This window comes from Triplophysa rosa, linkage group LG2, assembly GCF_024868665.1.
Source record: "Triplophysa rosa linkage group LG2, Trosa_1v2, whole genome shotgun sequence".
Lineage (NCBI taxonomy): Eukaryota > Metazoa > Chordata > Actinopteri > Cypriniformes > Nemacheilidae > Triplophysa > Triplophysa rosa.
This window is the reverse complement of record NC_079891.1, coordinates 27,074,226-27,095,205: the sequence shown is the minus strand read 5'-3', so window position 1 is coordinate 27,095,205 and position 20,980 is coordinate 27,074,226. Positions and strand designations below refer to the sequence as shown.

Genomic DNA, 20,980 nt, shown 5'->3' with positions numbered 1-20,980 from the left:
CACACACAACACGCACACGCACCAACACACACACACACACACACACACACACACACACACACAGACAAGTACGCGCGCACGCACACGCACGCACGCACGCACGCACACACACACACACACACGCTCAGTGAGAGCACACATTTAGGATAAAGTTCTTTACAAAGAACTTTGATGTCATTGATTTGGGCAGCGCCGCATGAAGGTTACACATGGTACTAAGTGTGTAAATGTAAAAATATTGTTTAATAATTGTGAGAACTGAAAATACTAAGCGTACTAGTATTACGCTCATTTTGACAAACTGTATTTTGTCTATCGACTCTGTAAAAACCTACAATACAAAACATTAAAATTACATGAAAATGTTTTTTCCTACTGACTATTTACCCCCGAGACATGATGTCAGCTACAACGTATAGATCTTTACAAATTGTGACTGAAGGGTTTAAAAGTTCAACATTGATGGTTCGGTTCAACATGAAAACAACTTTTAGACATTTCTTTCATGTTTTGACAAACTACTTCAACGTTTGAGCTTAAGCAATGCTGAAAACAATAAACTAGCAAGTGACTGCCCTCTGCTAAACAAATCTGAGAGGTTTCAACTTCGTTTGGTTACAGTCAAATACCCTCCATGAAACTGAATTTTCACCTGAAATTAGAGAGCGAAAAATATTTCCTTACCCCTCAAGAAATGGGTTTCAAACAAGAAGGCAATTTAGCAATCCCCCAATATATAGCCTACTATTTAGCACTTTGATATTTCACGAAGGAGCAGTTTTAAAGAAAAGTGGTTGTAAGTCTTATCAGGTTTCAAATAAAAAGTCAAGTCAAACTTTATTTATAGAGCACAAATTTTACACAACCATAGATCTAAAGTCATAACTTAAACAGAACAAAAACAATATATATATAAATATTATATATATATATATATAAGATCAAAACACAAATGTATACATGTTATACGTATGGCATCGATCAAAAGCCAGAGTTTAGGCTTGATTTTAACTTCATTTCCATTATATTTTTTTCCAGCTGTCTCTTCAAACAGAAGCTGAAATGATACTTCACCCAGCAGGAAAAAATACAATGCAAGTCAAAAGTGCCCTAGAACTGTTTGCTGTCCTACATTCTTCAAAATGTCTTCTTTTGTGTTCAACAGAACAAAAAATAAATGATTAAGTAAGTTTTCCTACTATGGGAGTGAATGGGGTGCAAGATCTGCTTGGTTATAAGCATTCCTCCAAATATCTTTCTCTGTGTTCATCAAAACAAATACATTTATACAGATTTGGAACAACTCGAAGGTGAGTAAATGATGACAGAAATTTCTTTTTTGGGTAAAGTATCCCTTTAATGTATCAGTGGGTAAAAATCCAGCACTCTCCTGCAGGATTTTGAGGGAATACTTGGTTTAACTTGTTTGTCACCTTAATAAGGCGTATGTATATTTACTAGTGATAAATTATGAATTAACTCTCTGTTGGCAGAGTTACCAAAAAATAGAAGTCTGATTTTAGATAAATGCTATTTTTGTCACATGTACAAGTTAGAAAAAAGGTATGCATGCACTGGTTGAGGCTGTTCATGATTAAACATCTTCCAATGACTTGTCAGTGCAATGAACAAAATTTCTAAAAGTTTCTATCGTCATAGTCTGTCTAGTGAGATCATTTTTACTTATTAATACAAAATACTAAATTCAAACTCTCTGTGCATTTTCTAAGAGCAAGAAGAGTCTAGAAGTGCTTTATTTATACATTTACCTACAGTAAATAGAAAGACTAAACATTTGGTATAGTCAAATGTGACCCAGTCTGTTAAGTAATTTTCTGTGATTGACTGTTTTCTACATAAAATCATCCCACATAATGTAAAGAACTTTCTGTGATAAAATAACCTTGATATCTTTAACGTTGACTATGCCATGTCAAAAACTGAAATTATCATAAGATTAATGGTTGAAATGAAATTTTATCTCATAACTAAATTTTGAGACCTTAGCCTGGTTTTCACAAATGCCTAACCATTCTGGGTTACTACACTGAAATTATCATAAGATTAATGGTTGAAATGAAATTTTATCTCATAACCAAATTTTGAGACCTTAGCCTGGTTTTCACAAATGCCTAACCATTCTGGGTTACTACTTTTTTGTAAAATGCAAATACATACAAGCGGCAACCTTACTAGACTGATTCTATAAATATTTATTAGATTTAAATTATATATACTGTATTTATAAGAACCAGTGAAGATCCTGTAGAGTAGTTGGTAAATTAAAAAATCTTGTACAGTACTTTCTCACATTGTCTATCAGCCAAACACACTGCATCGCTGCTTAGAATCACCGGTACTCTCGAAAAACATGTAGTCCTGCAAGACAAAATAGAACAGCGAAATATCATTCATTTAGACATACAAGGAAAGGAATATGTAAATAGCTGAATTACTGGATGAATTAATGCATTTATTTTTAACTCACTATAAGGAAACATGCTCCCATCAGGACTGCTTTCATCCTCACATCTAGGTCCATGGGAAAGTTAATGCCGAAATTATCTGAATCAGTCAGTCCCTCTTTTATCAGGCCACTCCACTGTTTACTGATGCGCCCTATAGGATGCCCATCCTTACCGTGAATCTGCATCAGAGATTAGATAGGTAGACATAACCTTTGGTCAAACACTTTTTCATGGAAATTGACACATTTATGGCTCACTTACATTCATCTGTATTTATATCTATAAATACAGTTTCAGATCATTTAAACATAAAATAAAAAATAACAACTTTTTTAAGTTTCAAAAAGTGTTACAAACATGCATATATACATACTTCAAAATCCACATCACCACAGCAGCTGATGGCACACAGAGGTCCCTCGATCGACAACACTTTGGTTTTGGACATGTCGTAGATGGAGAATTTAGGCTTGAACATGTGCCAGTCTTGAGAGATGTAGCCTATTGTGTTACCCGGAGGAGCCTGCACCTCCATCTTCAGTCAGGTCATACAGACAGAAAGAATATCAGGAGTTACATCAGGCTTTATAATATTAATATTATTTTTTACATTAGCCAGGAGATTTGTTAATACACTTATTATTAATGAACCCCATATGTGACAGATTTGTTGAACATTTTCAGGAAAGTTCAGTTCAATAACTACCTCTTGAAGACAACAGGGACAACAGCAGGAAGTGCAGCGGAAGGGCCTGACTAAGTGAATCACTTCTTGATCCATATTATCTGATATTTTCAGTTCGAAGCTGCGCAGAGCGCCACAGAAATTCCGTGTGCAGCAGTCATTGAGTTCTTTGGCGTGGTAGATCTGTTGGCCCATGCTGTTCTTAATCTCATACTGGTTATTAGTCTCAAAGCCAATAATGGCTGGAAAAGAGCAGAGAAAGAGATGTGACATTCATTATTACTGAATATTCCTAATAAGAATTTTTACAAAACAAAGTTATAAACTTTACCCTCAAGGAGCTCAATCTTTTGATGCACCAATATTTGGTCAATCTGTGAAAGAGAAGATGCCATTGTATAATGCAATTTTCAATCATATAATAACAATTTGATGTACGCCTACACTTAAACTACATTTTTCTAGTGGAAAACACTTTTCTGTGTCTAATATTACTATTTAATAGTTGGTGTGCTCACCTGTGTTAGGTATTCCAAACCAGGAGGCACTGCCCCAGGGTTATAAGAAGGCTCGGACATGGTAAACTCAATTAAACCGTGAAATCTTAGGAAGGGTAAACAAAAGAAATGTGTGTCAACCAAGTCAAACCAACAGTACAAAAGTAGACAGAATTTTATACAACCACTCAGTGCTGATGTACAAAAGCCTTAAAATGAAATGGCAAACAATGTGTAGGAGCATCAAATGAGCTATGGTTTCCTTTAACCATAATCCACTAACCATACATCTTAATGCATTGGGCACATGGGCTCCTTTAAGTCATAGAAAGGCTTAAAGTTTCCTTGCTCCGTTTCCTTACTCCGGTTTCAAATAAATACTTTCAAACTCACACCAACATGTCAAAATAACACTGTAAATTCAGTTTATCTGATTTTGTTGAATTAAAACTTTCAGTATCCACCTGTTACAGCATATTTGAATGACAACATGCATTTTACTGTGGTTTTTCATTTCTTTGTTAAAATTTGCATAAACATGAAAGACAACATGAAACGACTAGGTTAAAAAATTATACACTTTGGGATTAGTTAATCTCAACAATTGAAAATTCTAAATGCACTTACCTCTCACTAAGAACTTTGTCGCCTCTGAACAGAATGATGTCAAACACAGCTTTATAGCTCCTAACACAACCTACACTAAATCATGTGAATGTAGAAAAAAAGTGTACACACGACTTGCCACACCTTCTTCCTCCCTTTGGACATTGATCTGCCACTAAAAGAGCAGTGTCATTAGAAAACACTAAAAAGTAACATTCATTTCAATACTTGGTTCGACTTTCAAAGAACATTTATTTTCAGATTTTTCTACTGTAAATGGTCAGAAAAATATAGCCTTTTGTCATATTTCAAACATATACAGCTGTACATCTATATACAATGTGTTGAGCAGGACACATAGAGGACAAATTAACAAATAATTTGAAGAGCAAAAACTAAACAATTCTACATTAAAAACTAAGCAAAATTCCAGTCATGTTATATTTGAATAAAACTGCAATTTGACACATGAGTAACACACAAATAATACAAATGAGACTAAATATGCTTTCAAAGGTTAATCTCGGAACTATCTGTAACAATAAAAGTGAATAGTTATCGTATAACTGACATTAGTAAAAGAGATCTCTGGGTATTACGTGTTAAATATTTTGCTCATCTATTACTGATTCCATTAATACAATGCTCCATGACTTAAACTATGTGTCAGATTAGTGAGACACCTAAAATGTATAATACTGAGGGGCCACGATTAACACAGAAAACATGTTGAAGCCCATAACCGCCTTTGTTTCAGAGCCCTTCTTTACTAGAAGTAGGGTTGATGTAATGGTACCCTTCTTAATAGCTTTATACACGTATATATATCAAATTACTATATATATCCAACTACTGTAATACATGTAAATCTTAAGGCCAAGTAATTGATGTTTCACACACAGTATATATAAAAATGTAAGTGATCAAAGTTAATTGTATCTAGTGAGTGCTTTTACAAAAGTCAGAATAAGTGCATGAGTTGAAACCTGGCAACCATTGTTTGGTTATACACATAATAAATTACACCGCTCATTTGTTAGCACAGAGCTAAATGATCAACTTTAAAGGCTTTACTTACAAGCCTTTCTTCACTAAAAGTTAATCTAATGGATCCCTCTTAGGTTTTTATATATAATGAAATTAATGTATTTCACTCATTTGATTATACAAGGATAATTTGTAAGTTATTCCATGTGGTTAGTTCATCAAACCAGATGGCCAACGGAGATCCCATCGGTCATTCTTATTAACTACAGATATTTACAATGTGTGTGGTCATAGTAATTTGTGTACAGCAAAAAACACTGCTCGTAGAGTAGTCAAAATAAGTGCAGGTTTACAAACCATGTCAATTCTGACATCATAAACAACACATCTGTGAACAAAGAACTTCAAGGGGTAAATCATAAACTTTAATTTAAAAGAAACCATAATTTATAGAGATTAGAAAAGTAAAGAGGGACAGGTATGAGAACATGTTATATCCATTTAAATACACACAACATCTGTACCCAACACACATTCTCAGTGGTCTTTCTTCACTGTGGTTTGCCGAGAGTCCCTGCATCTGTGGCAGTAGAAAACATCAGGTACGTTGGACTTTTTGATCTTGGCGCAGGATAGGTGGACCCATACGGAGCATTCGTCGCACTCAATCATTGGCCGTCCAGCGAAAGGCTTTCCGCAATAACACGTGATCAAATCCCATGAATCATCACCTACAGTGGTAGAACCAAATGAGATGGTTGAAAAAATGGGCAAGTGATAAAATGCAGTACAGAAATGCAAAAAATTTACTACAAGGATCTAGCAATCTTGCACCTATGACAAGGTACGTCAATGACGTCACAGGCGACACTTATCAATGGTGGTAGATATTTATAGCAGCCCCATATAAGCACGGTACACATTAAAATCTTAAACAGAACACTAGCATAGTCAGACACATACCAGACTCCACCATGATGTCCTCATCCGTCACCAATGTGTCAGTGTCACAGGAACTCAGGTCTGTTTCTTGATTGGACTCCCGTTTAAGATCCGCCCCTTGCATGTGAACGGCCTGCTCCGTTAGCCCCTCCTCCATCCGAAGCCCCTCACTGGAAGGACTTGTGTAGGGAAAGTGTCTGAGAGCTTTAACGGATCTATTCGCTTTCTTCAGCCCCGCTTTGGATTGTTTATGCGCTCTCGCCTCCGAATCGCATTTTCTCCCAATGCCCAAAGATAAGCGGCTCAGTTTCTTCATCTTCTTCCTTTCGGCTTTGCTGTGAAAATGGATTTGGTTCAGAGAATCCTTCAATCTCATCTTGTCTAAGGAGCCATCTGACTGATGATGGCAGAACTCTGTACTACTGCTGTCAGTCTGAGCTTTGTACATCAGGTTGTGAATGTTGTCGATGCTGGAGTGACCTGTCCAACTGTCCTTTTCTGTACCTTCATCTGAAAACTCATGTGCACATGGAGAAGAGGATGGAGACCATGAACTCTCCTGCAGGCACATACCACCACAATTAATTCAACATAAATCAAGGGAAATTTCTGTCAGTTTTCAGAATACCATTACTTATTTTAATAAAGGGATAGTTCACACAAAATGAAAATTCTTTCATTTACTTACTCTAACTCAAACCTGTCTGACTTTCTTCTGCAGAACACAAAAGATGATTGTTTGAAGAGCGTTGTAACCAAACCAACATTAACCTCCATTGACTTCCACTGTTATGGACACAAAACCAGACATTTCTCAAAATATCTTCTCGTGTTCCACAGAAGAATCAAATACAGGTCTTGAATGACATGGGGGTGAAAAAATTATGATTTCTTTTTCATTTCTGGATGAACTGTCCCTTTAAGCAGAAGCTGACTGACACAATGATGATGTAACTGCATATGTTACCACATTGAAGTTAGATCTAAAACTTACTTCTTTCTGAGGTGGGATGTACCCAGCATAGGCCAAAACAAAGCTGCAAAATTTGTTGAAATCCTCCACAGTCCTCTTTCTACCTTCTGGAGGCTAAAACATAGACAAACATCAGCAGTGTTATAATTTTAGCTGGTAACATACTATTCTTATTCAAAACCCTTCCCCCCAATGACCAGCCACATGTGGCCTTAAGCTATAAATAAGTAAAGACGCTGTCATCATCTAAAACTATTACAGAACATAAACTGCCACAGCACTTACCAAAGCCTCCGTTGTACATTTTGGGACCGTGTCTATAAAATAAACAGAAAAAGCACATTTACATTTCTGGTATAGTCGTGGTAAATTTACAACCAATGAACTGTCAAGTTAGCCTTATGTTGATGTAGCATTTACTGTATGTATAACACGAAAGTAACAAAAGTCAAGCTGCATAAATGTAAACGTGACAATTCTTATTTGAAACATTAAACATTGTTACAAACGATTCGTCGTCTCGTTTGTTCGAGTGATATTCTTACCATCCTAACACTAGCTGTTTATGCTAAATGCTACAGCAGAGCCATTGAAATCTTGACCAGTCAGCAAACGTATGAGGCACGCTGTCGTCAGACTTTTAGAGACTTGCAGTGTGGTTCGAAAATATAATTTACGTATTTAAAAAAAACAGCATATATCCTGTAAAATTCACTTAACGAAAGAGGATATAATCTTGCTAACTGTACAGGAGTAATTTAGTTAATCCATCCAGCAGCTCTTTGTTAAATGGGTGTGTGGCACGAGGCTCTTTTAAAACTTACGGAGTAACAGTTACGGATACATGCGATGGATTAAATAAACCGAGAAGAGACAGTTACATGAACACAAATAACACGTATTTACCTTGATGATGATCCATAATACCCAACATGATGGAGTATCGACACAAGATCAGGGTCTTACTGTCGGCTTTTTTTCCCAGTTAGTGACCTTATGGAGTCACTTTGTTGAAAGGTGAAACGTCTCAAACAGATCGAAAAGAAACAAATCCAAATGCCTTTTGCTGAAAAAACGAAAACTAACGGGCTTCCGAACACCTGAAGGGTGGATTGGCATTAAAATGTGATCTTGTGGTCAAACAACGAATATTCACCAAAGCACCGAATTTTTCGACGATTAAATCATCGCACCGTCCACCAGACTAAAAAAAAGTATGCCATCCTGAGCAAACGTTGTATTATTTCTTCATCGAGTAAACCTCAACTGTAACGCTAGATGACGATGATAATTTCTCTTCACGTAGCTCGTTTATCACCAGCACATTTAAACCGCAGTTTTTCGATTTAAGACACTAACGACGACGCAATGACATCCATTGGTATAGTAGTCAAAGCACTAAAAAACACAGTTCGCAAACTATTCGTTTTATAGTAAAGACAAGTCATAAAACCTTGCTGCAACCGTATTCAACAAAGTCTGAGCGCGGTCTCTACAAAAATCACCATGTGACGTAACGTGACGCAACCACGCAAAGGCGCCAGAATATGAGAATTTCGTAAGAAAGAAGATCCTCCAAAATAATCAAAAATGCAACAAAATAGTCAACGTAGTACTTTATTCATAATAAAAAGATACCTAGATCGTTCAAATACCAAAAACATGACATACTATGATTACTTGGAGGGATGTTTAATTCGATAACCTTGCAGTTACGCTCCCACAGGAACGCAGGAAATAGCGAAACTGCGGTCTATCGGGCGCCATGTTGGAGACGCAGGGCCACTCTTTGCCACACAAAAAAACCTGTAGGAGAGCCGTAATGGCGAGGTTTCTTCTGCACGGTTTTGACTAGAAAGGACACGGCTACATCCACTGGGCATGCGCACTTCAATACCGCATAATTTTAGTCACGATAAAAACAGTTGATTAATATATATATATATATATTTTATTATAAGGTTAGGTTTAGAGTTGGTGTAGGCGTTAGCTAATGTAATTTATTGTAAGTATATGAGATTTTTCACCACTTCCGGCTGTAGCAGTATCCCTTCTAGCAACAACCCTTCTGCACTGTTTACAATGACTTCCTTAATCCGGGCAGGTCAGCTGATCTATGTCGTGACCATTTTTTCTCCCTTCACTGTTTCCTATGATATCCAAGGATTGTCGTTCATTTCATGCTAATACATTAAGAGTAAGGTAATCCTTTTCTTTATTCATGCACTTTATTTGTATAAGTGATAAAACAGGCCATATTTAATTTACTACATGGGTGATTTAACGTTAAGTATTTGCTGATCAGAGGCTTTGCTAGCAGCCATCTGTCACCTGATTTGGAATGGTTCTCTTTACCAATCTGCCTGCCTTCTTGTAATTCCGTAGTTTTGGTCGTGTTTATGCGTTTATTTTAGGTGTAGTACGTTAAGTACATGAAATAATTTCATAACATGACTTCATTTGATATAAACATGAATATACTGTTAATCTAAATGGATACCGGTCGGCCATACTGACATACTGTCTCGCATTGTTGTCTGTGTCAACAATATATATAAATTATGATTCTGTAGTTATGTATAAAAAGCTTATTTAGTCTGTGTATGCGTGTGTTACACCAAAAATATGTTCATTACAACTGAATAGGCGTAGTAACATTGACCTTATAGTATGATGAAGAATAATGACATAGTACAGTAGACCTTGTGGTTTCCATTGCTCCTCATTTGATTTACAGTTAACTTATCTTGTAAAATAGATTTTAGGGTTCACATATGTCTAGCAAAACAGAAACTGGAATGGGATATATGGGTTTAGGATTGAATCACTCTCATACACTTCCTCTTTCAGGTTTTCCCACACACAATATGGACTTTTCCAAGCTGCCCAAGATCCGAGATGAGGAGCGTGAGAGTCAGTTCGGATATGTGCATGGAGTTTCAGGCCCAGGTAAAACAGATTTGATATTTCAATATTTGAAGGGATAGTTCTCCCATAAAAGCTTGGCGCTAGCAACGCCAAGGTCATGGGTTCGATCCCAGGTGGTTGCACATAGTCAGAAAGAAATGTATTGTACAGTGCAATGTAAGTCGTGTTGGATAAAAGCGTCTGCCAAATGTGTAAATGTAAATGTAAATGTAAATGAAATCTCTGTCATGAATAACTAACCTTCAGTTGTTCCAAATCTATATAAATTTCAGGAAATATATGGAAGAATGCTTGTAACCAAACAGTTCTTGACCACCATTGACTATTTGTTTTTGTTCTGTTGAGCACAAAAAAATATATTTTGAAGAATGTAGGACAGTTCTGGAGCACTTTTGACTTCTATTTTATTTTTTCCTACTATGGTAGTCAATGGGGTCCAAGAACAGTTTGGTTACAAGCATTCGTCCAAACATCTTTCTCTGTGTTCAACCAAACAAAGAAATGTATACAGATTTGACAGAATTTTCAGTTTTTGGGTGAACTATCCCTTTAATGTTGAACTTGGCCAAGAATTGAGGAAACACAAAGAAACGTTTTATTTAATAAACAGCTGTGAGTCACAAATTGAACAATTAAAATCATCAGTCGTGTGTCAGCCTGGTTGAAGTGTGTGTGTTTCCTTACAGTGGTGACAGCTTCTAGCATGGCAGGGGCAGCCATGTATGAGCTGGTACGTGTTGGCCACAGTGAGCTGGTGGGAGAGATTATACGATTGGAGGGTGACATGGCAACCATCCAGGTGTACGAAGAGACATGTATCTTTTTTAGTGACTGGTGATTTTCTTGCTGTACACCCGCACCATTCTGTTGTTTTCTGCACTATATACATATACACTATATACTGCACTTGTTTTCTGCACTATACATTACAAAACGGCTTCAGATGAAAGAACGAATAAATGTAATTATAGGATGTTTGCTCTTTGGTCATGTTTTCCTGAGCAAACTATAGCTGGAGTTTCTGTTGGAGATCCTGTTCTCCGGACAGGAAAACCTCTGTCTGTGGAGCTTGGTCCTGGTATCATGGGTTCCATTTTTGATGGTATTCAGCGTCCCCTCAAAGACATCAATGACCTCACCAAGAGCATCTATATTCCTAGAGGAGTCAACATAGGAGCTCTTAACAGAGACCTTAAATGGGAGTTTGCTCCCTCTCATAACCTCAGGGTAAGGAGAATGTCTTTTTATGGACATTTTCAGTGCTTGCACACGTTTTTTTTTAACATTCAGAACTGTGAACTCTGACGTTTCAGGTTGGCAGTCATATTACAGGAGGTGATATCTATGGAATGGTGCATGAAAACTCTCTCATCAAACACAAGATCCTGCTCCCACCCCGCAGCAGGGGAACAGTCACCTACCACGCCCCGCCAGGAAATTATGATGTCTCTGTGAGTGTCGTGTGTACAGTCATTCTCACATGTCTTTAAATACAACCACACATTGGTTGTGCTTGTCACAATACAAATGATTTCAAAGCAGATTTGCCAAGAGTGGTCCCTGTTAAACAAGCTAAAGGTGACAGGTTCATATGTTTAGGTTAGATGGGTGGGTGGGGAAGAAACCACATTTTATTTACAAAACACTGGAACTTCTCTTTTCATTGTGTCTGTGTGTCAGGATGTGGTGCTGGAATTAGAGTTTGAAGGAGTTAAGGAGAAGTTCACAATGCTGCAGGTGTGGCCTGTGAGACAGGTGAGGCCTGTTACAGAGAAGCTCCCTGCCAACCACCCACTCCTGACCGGACAAAGAGTACTGGACGCCCTCTTTCCGTAAGAGTCAAACAAGCACTTGTGCACATAAAAAAACATTTCTGGAAGTCTTTCCACATCCGAACAGCAGTCAGTTTGCGAAGTAAATACTGTTTGTGTGAATGGGTAACCAAAGTAAATCTATTCCCCTAAATCTCCAGTAAAAGCAACCAATAAAAATGATTTTCTTATACATTCCCGGTTGTTGTACAGGTGTGTTCAAGGTGGAACCACGGCTATCCCAGGAGCCTTCGGCTGTGGCAAGACTGTGATCTCTCAGTCTCTCTCAAAGTACTCCAACAGTGATGTCATCATTTACGTAGGTTGTGGAGAGCGTGGAAACGAGATGTCTGAAGTATTAAGAGACTTTCCAGAGGTTAGTATGAAACTGGGTTTATAAACTTTGTGCTTGGTTACATTTATTGTACTTTTTAAAAATAGTTCATAAGTTTAAGATGATTGTTTTATGCAATAGCTGACCATGGAGGTGGATGGGAAGGTGGAGAGCATTATGAAGAGAACAGCATTGGTGGCCAACACTTCTAACATGCCTGTGGCTGCCAGAGAAGCCTCCATTTACACCGGTAAAATCAAAATCCATGTTCGTAAAGTAAAATGCATTCTGTAGATGCTGATCAAGTACTGTGGAAATAATCGTTATAAAGGTCCAGTGTGTAGTTTTTTGGAGGATCTATAAACAGAAATGCAATAAAATATAAATAACTATGTCTTTAGAGGTGTATAAAGACCTTACATAATGAAGCGTTATGTTTTTGTTACTTTAGAATTTCCCCTCACATGGAATTCACCATGTTGTTTCGACAGTAGCTCTAAACGGACAAACTGCTCTACAGAGTGCGTTTCGTAAATAAATTATCTCTTTCGGCAAAGAAGCGAAAACGTGAAGACATCTTAGTTCTGTACAGTCATAGTGCTTCAAAAGGAAAGGAAAGGGAAAGGGAGGGGTGGAGTGAGCCGTTTGTTGCAATTCACAAACTCACCACTAGATGCCACCAAAATCTCCACATTGCTGCACAGTGTACTAAGTAACTTATTCCGCTATTACAATTATACACATAAAGGAGTTTATAGCACTCAGTGATATGCCAATACAATATTCAATATGTCGGGAAACCCTGTATTATCAAAACTGCCAGTACATTTGTGTAAAATGCTTGAAAATAATGTGTTTTACTATGGCATCAGTTAATAAATGTCCACAGTCGTAACTGGCAATGAAGCATAAACAAAAAGATACTTTGTGTACAGCAATAAGATTAAACATAAAATATGTGTATGGATGTGTTAATTGAGACTTTCTACGTGTGTGAACAGGTATTACATTGTCTGAGTACTTCAGAGACATGGGTTATAACGTCAGTATGATGGCTGACTCCACCTCCCGTTGGGCTGAGGCTCTCAGAGAGATCTCTGGACGATTGGCTGAGATGCCTGCTGGTATGTTTCTTTCACCAGTCACTGTTTATAGTTGTAACAAAAACAACTTTCTCTGCTTGTCTTGGAAAATCAGACCCTCCTGTCTTCCTTTCACAGACAGTGGGTATCCTGCATATCTTGGAGCCCGTCTGGCATCATTCTATGAGAGAGCAGGAAGAGTGAAATGCCTGGGTAACCCAGAGAGAGAGGGCAGTGTCAGCATTGTGGGAGCGTAAGTACACAGAATAACACGACACAAACTATATTAATATATTATATTTTTATTTTGTGATGTAAAACGGTGTTTATTTCACAGCTCTCTGGAATACTCAGGTCTGATTGTGCCATCCAACAGTCTGATATTGCTTAAGCATTGCATAGGAATGTGAAATCAGACTTTTTTTATCCTGGCTACATTACCAGTTCTATTTATATGATTCTATTCCTAAATTATCTACTTAACCATAATAATTTTATTAAATTGCTAAAATAATCTCGTGTGAGAATTTTGTGTTATTTTGTGTCATCTAGTTTTAATTAAATAAACCCAGACAGCATGATGAGAATAATGTATGGGTTAATTTTGGTTTGTTTTAAGTATTGTATTTGTGTGATATGACCTTTTTAAATGAATGTTTCCCTATAGTGTGTCTCCCCCTGGTGGTGACTTCTCAGATCCCGTGACTTCTGCCACTCTTGGCATTGTTCAGGTGGGTGGACCTGTATAAATTTGGCTATGATATAATTGTAAATAATTGTTTTACTTAACTCAAACAGAAGTGCAATGCAAATGATTCATTAATGGGTTTTTTTTATGTTTGACTGTCATTTATTATATAACTATTATGTTATGGTCTCTGTGTACTGTTGTTGCTGTTTCTGTGTACTGGATGCTCCTGTCACCAAAACAAATTCCTTGTATGTGCAAACTCTCTCTAAAGCTCTTTCTGATTCTGATTCTGATTTCGGCTGATTCTCTCTTCAGGTCTTCTGGGGTCTAGATAAGAAACTCGCTCAGAGGAAACACTTCCCCTCTGTTAACTGGCTCATCAGTTACAGTAAATATACCCGAGCGCTGGACGAGTACTATGACAAACACTTCCCCGAGTTTGTCCCGCTTCGTACCAAAGCCAAAGAGATCCTGCAGGAGGAAGAGGACCTGGCTGAGATCGTGCAGCTTGTTGGAAAGGTGCAGAGGAGTGAAAAGAAAATCTGTGTTTGCTTGGAAGCAGTTTTTTTATATGTGAATGAATCTTTAGTGTAGGGTTTTTATATTTCTCTGTGTTTATATGTCTATAGGCCTCTCTGGCTGAAACAGATAAGATCACTCTGGAAGTGGCCAAGCTCCTTAAAGACGACTTTCTACAACAGAATGGCTATACCCCCTATGACAGGTAATAAAACTGTACACCTGTACAGTAAACCACCATACATTCCCACAGTTCCTGCTGGTGTCCTTGTTTTTGCTAGTTGCCTGTTGCTGTCCTGCTAATTCTCGAGGATCTTCTTGTCTCCAGGTTCTGTCCCTTCTATAAGACAGTGGGGATCCTGTCCAACACGATTGCTTTTTATGACATGGCACGACACGCTGTTGAGACCACAGCACATAGCGACAACAAGATCACCTGGGCGCAGATCCGTGAACACATGGGAGAAATTCTCTATAGGCTCAGCTCCATGAAGTTTAAGGTACTAGAATAAGAATAAAGATACATGTGCTTCAGACACATTGAGCCCTGGGGCTCAAGGACATACGTTTCACTCCAGCCCAGTCATGTTTGACAGTAAAAGACCCCAAAAATTATTTAAAAGATGTTAAATAACACATCTGAACTGAGAGTGTCCGTGACCAGCATTGACATTTATATCACTGCATGTGTTTTTGTGTGTTGTAGGATCCAGTGAAAGAAGGCGAGGCAAAGATCAAAGCCGACTACGCCCAGCTGCTAGAAGACATGCAGAACTCTTTCCGTACCCTTGAGGACTAAATGCAACCTTTGACCTCACATATTTCCTCCCCAGTGCTGTGCAGTGCATTTCCCAGTGCTCCCGTGTGCATGTGTCCTTCTAGTCTTAATATACACCACTGAGAAACGAGACGAGTGAGTCAGAACACAGTCTTAAAAAAAATTGACAGGAAAACTATTACTCGGTGTTTAAACTGTAAGATTGTATTTTAACATTTTAAGCAAAGGCCTCTGTAATCTCTCTGTGCTGAGACCAAACACTTTAAGCACAACAACAAAAAACAATCATCATCTTTTTCTCACCACCTGCTTTCCCATGAGTCCTCGTTGCATGTGTTTGGAGCACAGGGAGCACAGTGTTTTCCCACCCCCTTTTTCTCTGACCAATAGAAATATGTTATATGAAGATGGGGAACAATGGAAGTCAGAAAGGGATCACCGAGGCTTCCTTTATTTATTTGAATCTTGTGTTGTCTCATTAATGTGATTTCTGCTCTGTGTGTGTTTTTACTGTTCATCATATTCACGCGAGTGTGTTTACATGAGTGTCTGTGATTTGGAGTGTGCATAAGCGTGTGGTTAGATTATTGTGGCTTCTGTAGTGATTCATTTACAGTGTGTTAATTGTGTGTTCAGTTCCAAAGAAATAAAAGTTCTGTATGGAACACAGTGTCTTACCATGACACAAGGTTTCTTCAGGTAAGATTCGTCAACTCTTAATTCAATCTTGAGAAGCTATCAAAAATAGTTTTAAGTCCAACTGTGATTGTTGGTTTCTTCAGAAACAGGCTTGTGTTGGGATGACCTTGCTGACTTTTTTTCAGACTAGTTACTCATGTTTTTACACGAAACAAGTCACCAGAGAGACCATGAATAATACAACTTATTTGTGTCGGCAGGAAAGCGGGTGATTTTCACACGAAACAAACTTAGGCCTGTGGGACAGAAGCGTACACAGCTACATCAGTACATAACCAGCTATTTTTGAGGTGTTAAGATAGGCCCAGGTGGGTGTTACAAAGGGCACGGTGGTGAAAATTGAGAAGTTTGCAATTGCATTGTTCAGTCAAAGCAAGACTTTGAAGCACAACATCAGTGTAGTGTTGAGATGTGTTGAGGGAAGCTGAACCCAGACCCCTAAGAAAGGTTCTTTACTGTTGTGTTGATGTAAGGTCCGTGTATCCCATCAGAAATATGAACCATGGGTTTATTGTAAAAGTATAGTAACCCCATGTATTTTTTGTGATTTGATTACCGTCTGTACACTGTAAAAAAATGACTTAATTCTGTAAAAATTTTTTTTACAGGTTTTCCACGTATAATGTAAAAAAAAATTTAACGGCATAACAACATTTTTTGACATGTATTTTAAAATACGGTCAAAAACCTAAACATTACAGGAAAAGACCGCAAAAACAGGGAAAGCATGTAATTTAGCAGGAAAACTGTTATTTTTATGGTTTATTACTGGCACCCCAGCTGATATTTCTGGCACCCCAAGAGTTTTTTGTTACAGTTTATTTTTTGAAAATACAGCCAAAACCCGGAAAATTACAGAAATAGACCGTTTTTTTTACGCCTCAGCTGCCAGAAAATTTCCTTTTTTTACAGGATTTTTTTTAATATGTGACCCTGCCTGTTAAAAACCCATCTAAAGTAATTTTTGGTGATTTATGGATATCGACATAAAATCCTCCAACATAATGACGAACATTCTGTGAAAATTAGATTGGAAAATTGTGGTCTCTATGTTGCCTCTATGTTGGCTGACCACCGACAAAACAAACAATGAAAAGATTTGTATCTGGAACTTCTAGAGGAGTCATATAAAACTTGGGCCATGCAATACAATGATATGGAATACAAGCATAAATACACAGCATTACAGTAAAGCTGATTTAGAAATCTTACTTAAGCCAGACTGGAATGATATGATATGTAGTATGTCATTCAGTCAAAACTCCAAAAATATTCATGAACTGAGGGATCATTCATCCAACAATCCAAATATTTTCACACGGTTCCCTTGATCCTATTCTTACAATGAATTATGTGCGCTTACGTTTCAATTAGCGTAAGTTCACAAAAGCTAGACGGTTCATGTATCAGTGGCACAGCTGGTTGAGATAAATGTCACTGATGTCATTCTATCACATACTGCGGTTAATTCAGACCTTGGCTTATGCATGCCTGCTTGTTCTTGTTTACCTTTGGCCTTTTCGGCACTCTCCTAACATCCATAATCCACGGCCGCTGCCCTCGTCACATCTGCAGACAGTTCAGCTTGTCCTTGAACTGAGACAGTATGACAGCAACCAGCCCTAGTGCCACGCCAACAGCTGCCACAACAATGCCAATTATAGTGCCTACAGACTCTTCGATCACACCTGAGCAGAAAGGTACAACCAAAATATCACACACTGTTTTTCCTTGATGTAATGAGCACCATAAAACTTTAACTTTATATGATTAAGGTCTTATGTTCTTCATTGAACTGTGCTAAACATGGTAGGCCTAACACTATAGGATAAGGTTCTATTTGTTAACAATAGTATAAGATGAAATAATAATCAGCAGTACTTTTTTCATAATGTAATAATCTTTGAAAATATTAGTTAACGTCAATACAATTGTTCATGTTAGCTCATTGTGCATTACCTATTGTTAACAGTTACAACTTTTGATTTTGAAAATGTAGTAGTAAATGTTGAAATTAAAGGGACAGTTCACCCAAAACTAAAAATTCTGTCATCATTTACTCACCCTCAAGTTGTTCCAAATCTGTATAAATTTCTTTGTTCTAATGAACACGGAGCAAGATATTTGGAAGAATGCTTGTAACCAAACAGTTCTTGGCCACCATTGACTACCATAGGACATATTACAAGGGTAATCAAAAAGAACTGTTTGCTTTACTACATTCTTTAAAATATCTTCTTTTGTGAAATTTATAAAGCAATTTTTCCTACTATGGTAGTCAATGGTGGGCTAGAACTGTTTGGTTACAAGCATTCTTCCAAAAATCTTTCTCTGTGTTCATCAGAACAAAGACATTTATACAGATTTGGAACAATTTGAGAGTGAGTAAATGAAAACAGATTTTTTGTTCCTTTAACACGGACTAAGGTGAATAAATGTTACTGTATTGTTCAATGTTTTATGCTAGCTAATGCATTGACTAATGTTGAGAAATACAACCTTATCGTAAAGTGTTACCAAAAATACCTGCATTGCAATCTGTACGTCTCGTGAGAATAAGAAGCCATAAAGGTGTAGTTGTTCTCAAACTATGGTCTGTCTGTGCACCAATGGTGAAGGATTCTGATCGAAATGTTGAATGAAACGTCAGAATCAGAATGAGATTTGGAGTGTTAAGTGGTCTGCAATTTGTTTTACTGCTGAAGTGATCTGCCATCTTAAAGAGGTTTGAGAACGACTGCCATGACGGAACTGATAATCTCATTTTTATGCATTTGGACGACTTTAAAGCAATTTACAGTGCATTTAAGATATACATTTCAAACCCACAACCTTAGAGTCATGTGAATTTTTAGTGTCATGCTCTACTTGACATACAGGAACACAGTAAAAACATCCATGAAAATGATGTATCCTATAGTTCCTGTTGGTCAATTGGTATGAGATCTCTTTAAAAAAAAAAGAATATAAGTCACATTGGATAAAAGTGTCTGCCAAGTGCAAAAACGTAAATCCATCCTACCATTATTTTGTACACCCTCGCCCACTCTCACCCGATTCTTTGCGGATGCTGAGTTTGGTCCCGCCCCCCTGTAGAACAGTTGAGTTTGTCGATATGAAGACACACAAATAAAGGCCTTGATCCTCCACAGACACATTCCTGAGAGTCATCGATAGATCTCCCATAGACACATCACCAGACAAAAACACACGGCCTGCGAAGGCATCCTCCAATGTCTCATTGTCTTGTAGAACATTCCTCCTTCCTTTTGAACTATAGACATACCAGCTCACCTTCTCCACAGCGGCCTCTTCATCCACATCACTCTTTAGTAAACAGGGAAACACCACATCCTCACCCTCCACAGCTTTTTCTTTGGGAGGCTGTTGTAAATATAGTGCCCCCTGTGGGCTGGGAGGAGTATTAGCGGATGCTTCTTCATCAGAGGTTACAAGAGGAATCGGGACAGTTTGAGTTGGTGTAGGGATTACGGCAGCATTTACAAATAGGCAGACAGAAAGAAGCACACCTGTTGATAAAAAAGATTTTTATTTTATAGTATGCACAAATTCCCACTTTACAGCAAGGACTAATGGAGGAATGTTACATCACCACCCCTCCCCCCACACACACACACACACACACACACTATTTAGATTATTAAGAAAACCCTGGATCACAGTAAGTCCATTACTAAAATTAGAACCACAACTCACAGGGATTTAAATATCACGGTCCAAATAACAAACCCCTCCCATCTTTACTTCAATCAATAGCAGAGGTCAGTTCAGAATGCAATCAGAAGTGAAACCCGCTGAACAAACTAACTACAGCGCCCTTAAGGAGAAAATGCAATTATTTTATACCGTAGATCAAGATGAGCTGTCTAAAATTATTAGATCATCTAAATCAACAACATGCATACTAGACCCTATACCTACAAATCTACTGAAAGAGATGCTCCCAGAAATTATAGATCCTCTTCTTGGTATTATTAACTCATCTCTGACATTAGGACATGTGCCTAAAGCATATAAGGTGGCTGTTATAAGGCCCCTTGTCAAAAAACCCCAACTCGACCCTAGAGAACTAAGGAACTACAGGCCTATATCGAATCTACCTTTCATATCTAAAGTTCTGGAAAAAGTAGTTTCAACTCAATTATGCTCCTTCCTCCAAAGGAATGACATCAATGAAGAATTCCAGTCTGGATTTAGAGCATGTCACAGTACAGAGACTGCTTTGATCAGAGTTACAAATGATCTGCTATTGGCGTCTGACCGAGGTTGTATCTCGTTATTGGTGCTGCTAGACCTTAGTGCTGCATTCGATACCATTGACCACAGCACACTCCTACATAGACTCGAAAATTATGTCGGCATTAAGGGAATAGCTTTGAAATGGTTTAAATCTTATTTATCCGACCGTTTTCAATTTGTAGCAATAAACAATGAGGTGTCACGCAAATCGCAAGTCCAGTACGGTGTACCACAGGGCTCAGTCTTAGGGCCTCTGCTCTTCGCATTATACATGCTACCTCTAGGAGATATAATAAAGCGACACGGAGTTAGCTTTCACTGTTATGCTGATGATACTCAACTTTATATTTCCTCGAAGCCTCATGAAACACAGCAGTTCCATCGAATAATGGAATGCATAGTCGATATAAAAAACTGGATGAGTAACAACTTTTTATTACTGAACTCGGACAAAACGGAAGTGTTACTTATTGGACCGAAAACTGCTATAAGTAACAACCAAGAATACTGTTTAACTATTGACGGATGTTCCATAAAACCCTCGTCGTCAGCAAAGAATCTTGGCGTTCTATTCGATAGTAATCTGTCATTTGAGAGCCACGTCGCCAACACCTGTAAAATTGCGTTTTTCCATCTTAAGAATATATCTAAACTACGTCATATGCTGTCAATCTCAGATGCAGAGAAGTTAATTCATGCATTCATGACATCAAGACTAGA

At 37.8% G+C, this 20,980-nt stretch overlaps 4 protein-coding genes across 5 annotated transcripts in view; 1 reads left to right on the top strand and 3 right to left on the bottom strand.

Annotated features, from left to right (window-relative positions):
- Window positions 1-986: 986 nt before the first annotated feature.
- On the bottom strand, window positions 987-3,840 carry plscr3a (phospholipid scramblase 3a). The gene is made up of 6 exons (XM_057322368.1): window positions 3,672-3,840; window positions 3,485-3,527; window positions 3,175-3,395; window positions 2,842-3,003; window positions 2,489-2,647; window positions 987-2,379 (listed from the first exon to the last, which is right to left on the bottom strand). The coding sequence occupies exons 1-6, from the start codon at window positions 3,729-3,731 to the stop codon at window positions 2,320-2,322; spliced, it is 705 nt and encodes a 234-aa protein (XP_057178351.1). The 5' UTR covers window positions 3,732-3,840; the 3' UTR covers window positions 987-2,319.
- A 1,806-nt stretch (window positions 3,841-5,646) lies between these two features.
- On the bottom strand, window positions 5,647-8,911 carry phf23a (PHD finger protein 23a). The gene is made up of 5 exons (XM_057360710.1): window positions 8,065-8,911; window positions 7,444-7,475; window positions 7,180-7,272; window positions 6,207-6,744; window positions 5,647-5,974 (listed from the first exon to the last, which is right to left on the bottom strand). Exons 1-5 carry the CDS (start codon window positions 8,090-8,092, stop codon window positions 5,781-5,783), a joined length of 885 nt encoding a protein of 294 aa, XP_057216693.1. The 5' UTR covers window positions 8,093-8,911; the 3' UTR covers window positions 5,647-5,780.
- Window positions 8,912-9,239: 328 nt separating this feature from the next.
- atp6v1aa (ATPase H+ transporting V1 subunit Aa) lies at window positions 9,240-15,970 on the top strand. 2 transcript variants are annotated; one of them, XM_057326480.1, is made up of 15 exons: window positions 9,240-9,355; window positions 10,009-10,107; window positions 10,773-10,901; window positions 11,099-11,313; window positions 11,400-11,537; window positions 11,767-11,918; window positions 12,111-12,273; window positions 12,373-12,481; window positions 13,233-13,355; window positions 13,452-13,566; window positions 13,981-14,044; window positions 14,320-14,523; window positions 14,634-14,728; window positions 14,852-15,023; window positions 15,230-15,970. In XM_057326480.1, the coding sequence occupies exons 2-15, from the start codon at window positions 10,026-10,028 to the stop codon at window positions 15,320-15,322; spliced, it is 1,854 nt and encodes a 617-aa protein (XP_057182463.1). In that variant the 5' UTR covers window positions 9,240-9,355; window positions 10,009-10,025; the 3' UTR covers window positions 15,323-15,970. The 2 variants fall into 2 exon arrangements, with proteins under 2 accessions (XP_057182463.1, XP_057182456.1); XM_057326473.1 differs by having other exon boundaries at window positions 9,240-9,360.
- Window positions 15,971-16,146: 176 nt separating this feature from the next.
- The window catches only part of si:ch211-137i24.12 (Immunoglobulin superfamily member), a 6,636-nt gene continuing 1,802 nt past the window's right edge, over window positions 16,147-20,980 (bottom strand). Inside the window, exons 2-3 of the mRNA XM_057349655.1 lie at window positions 19,054-19,530; window positions 16,147-17,688 (exon numbers count right to left, since the gene is read on the bottom strand). Coding sequence (XP_057205638.1) covers window positions 17,564-17,688; window positions 19,054-19,530 — 602 coding nt within the window. The 3' untranslated portion in view covers window positions 16,147-17,563. The remainder of the gene's footprint in view (window positions 17,689-19,053; window positions 19,531-20,980) is intronic.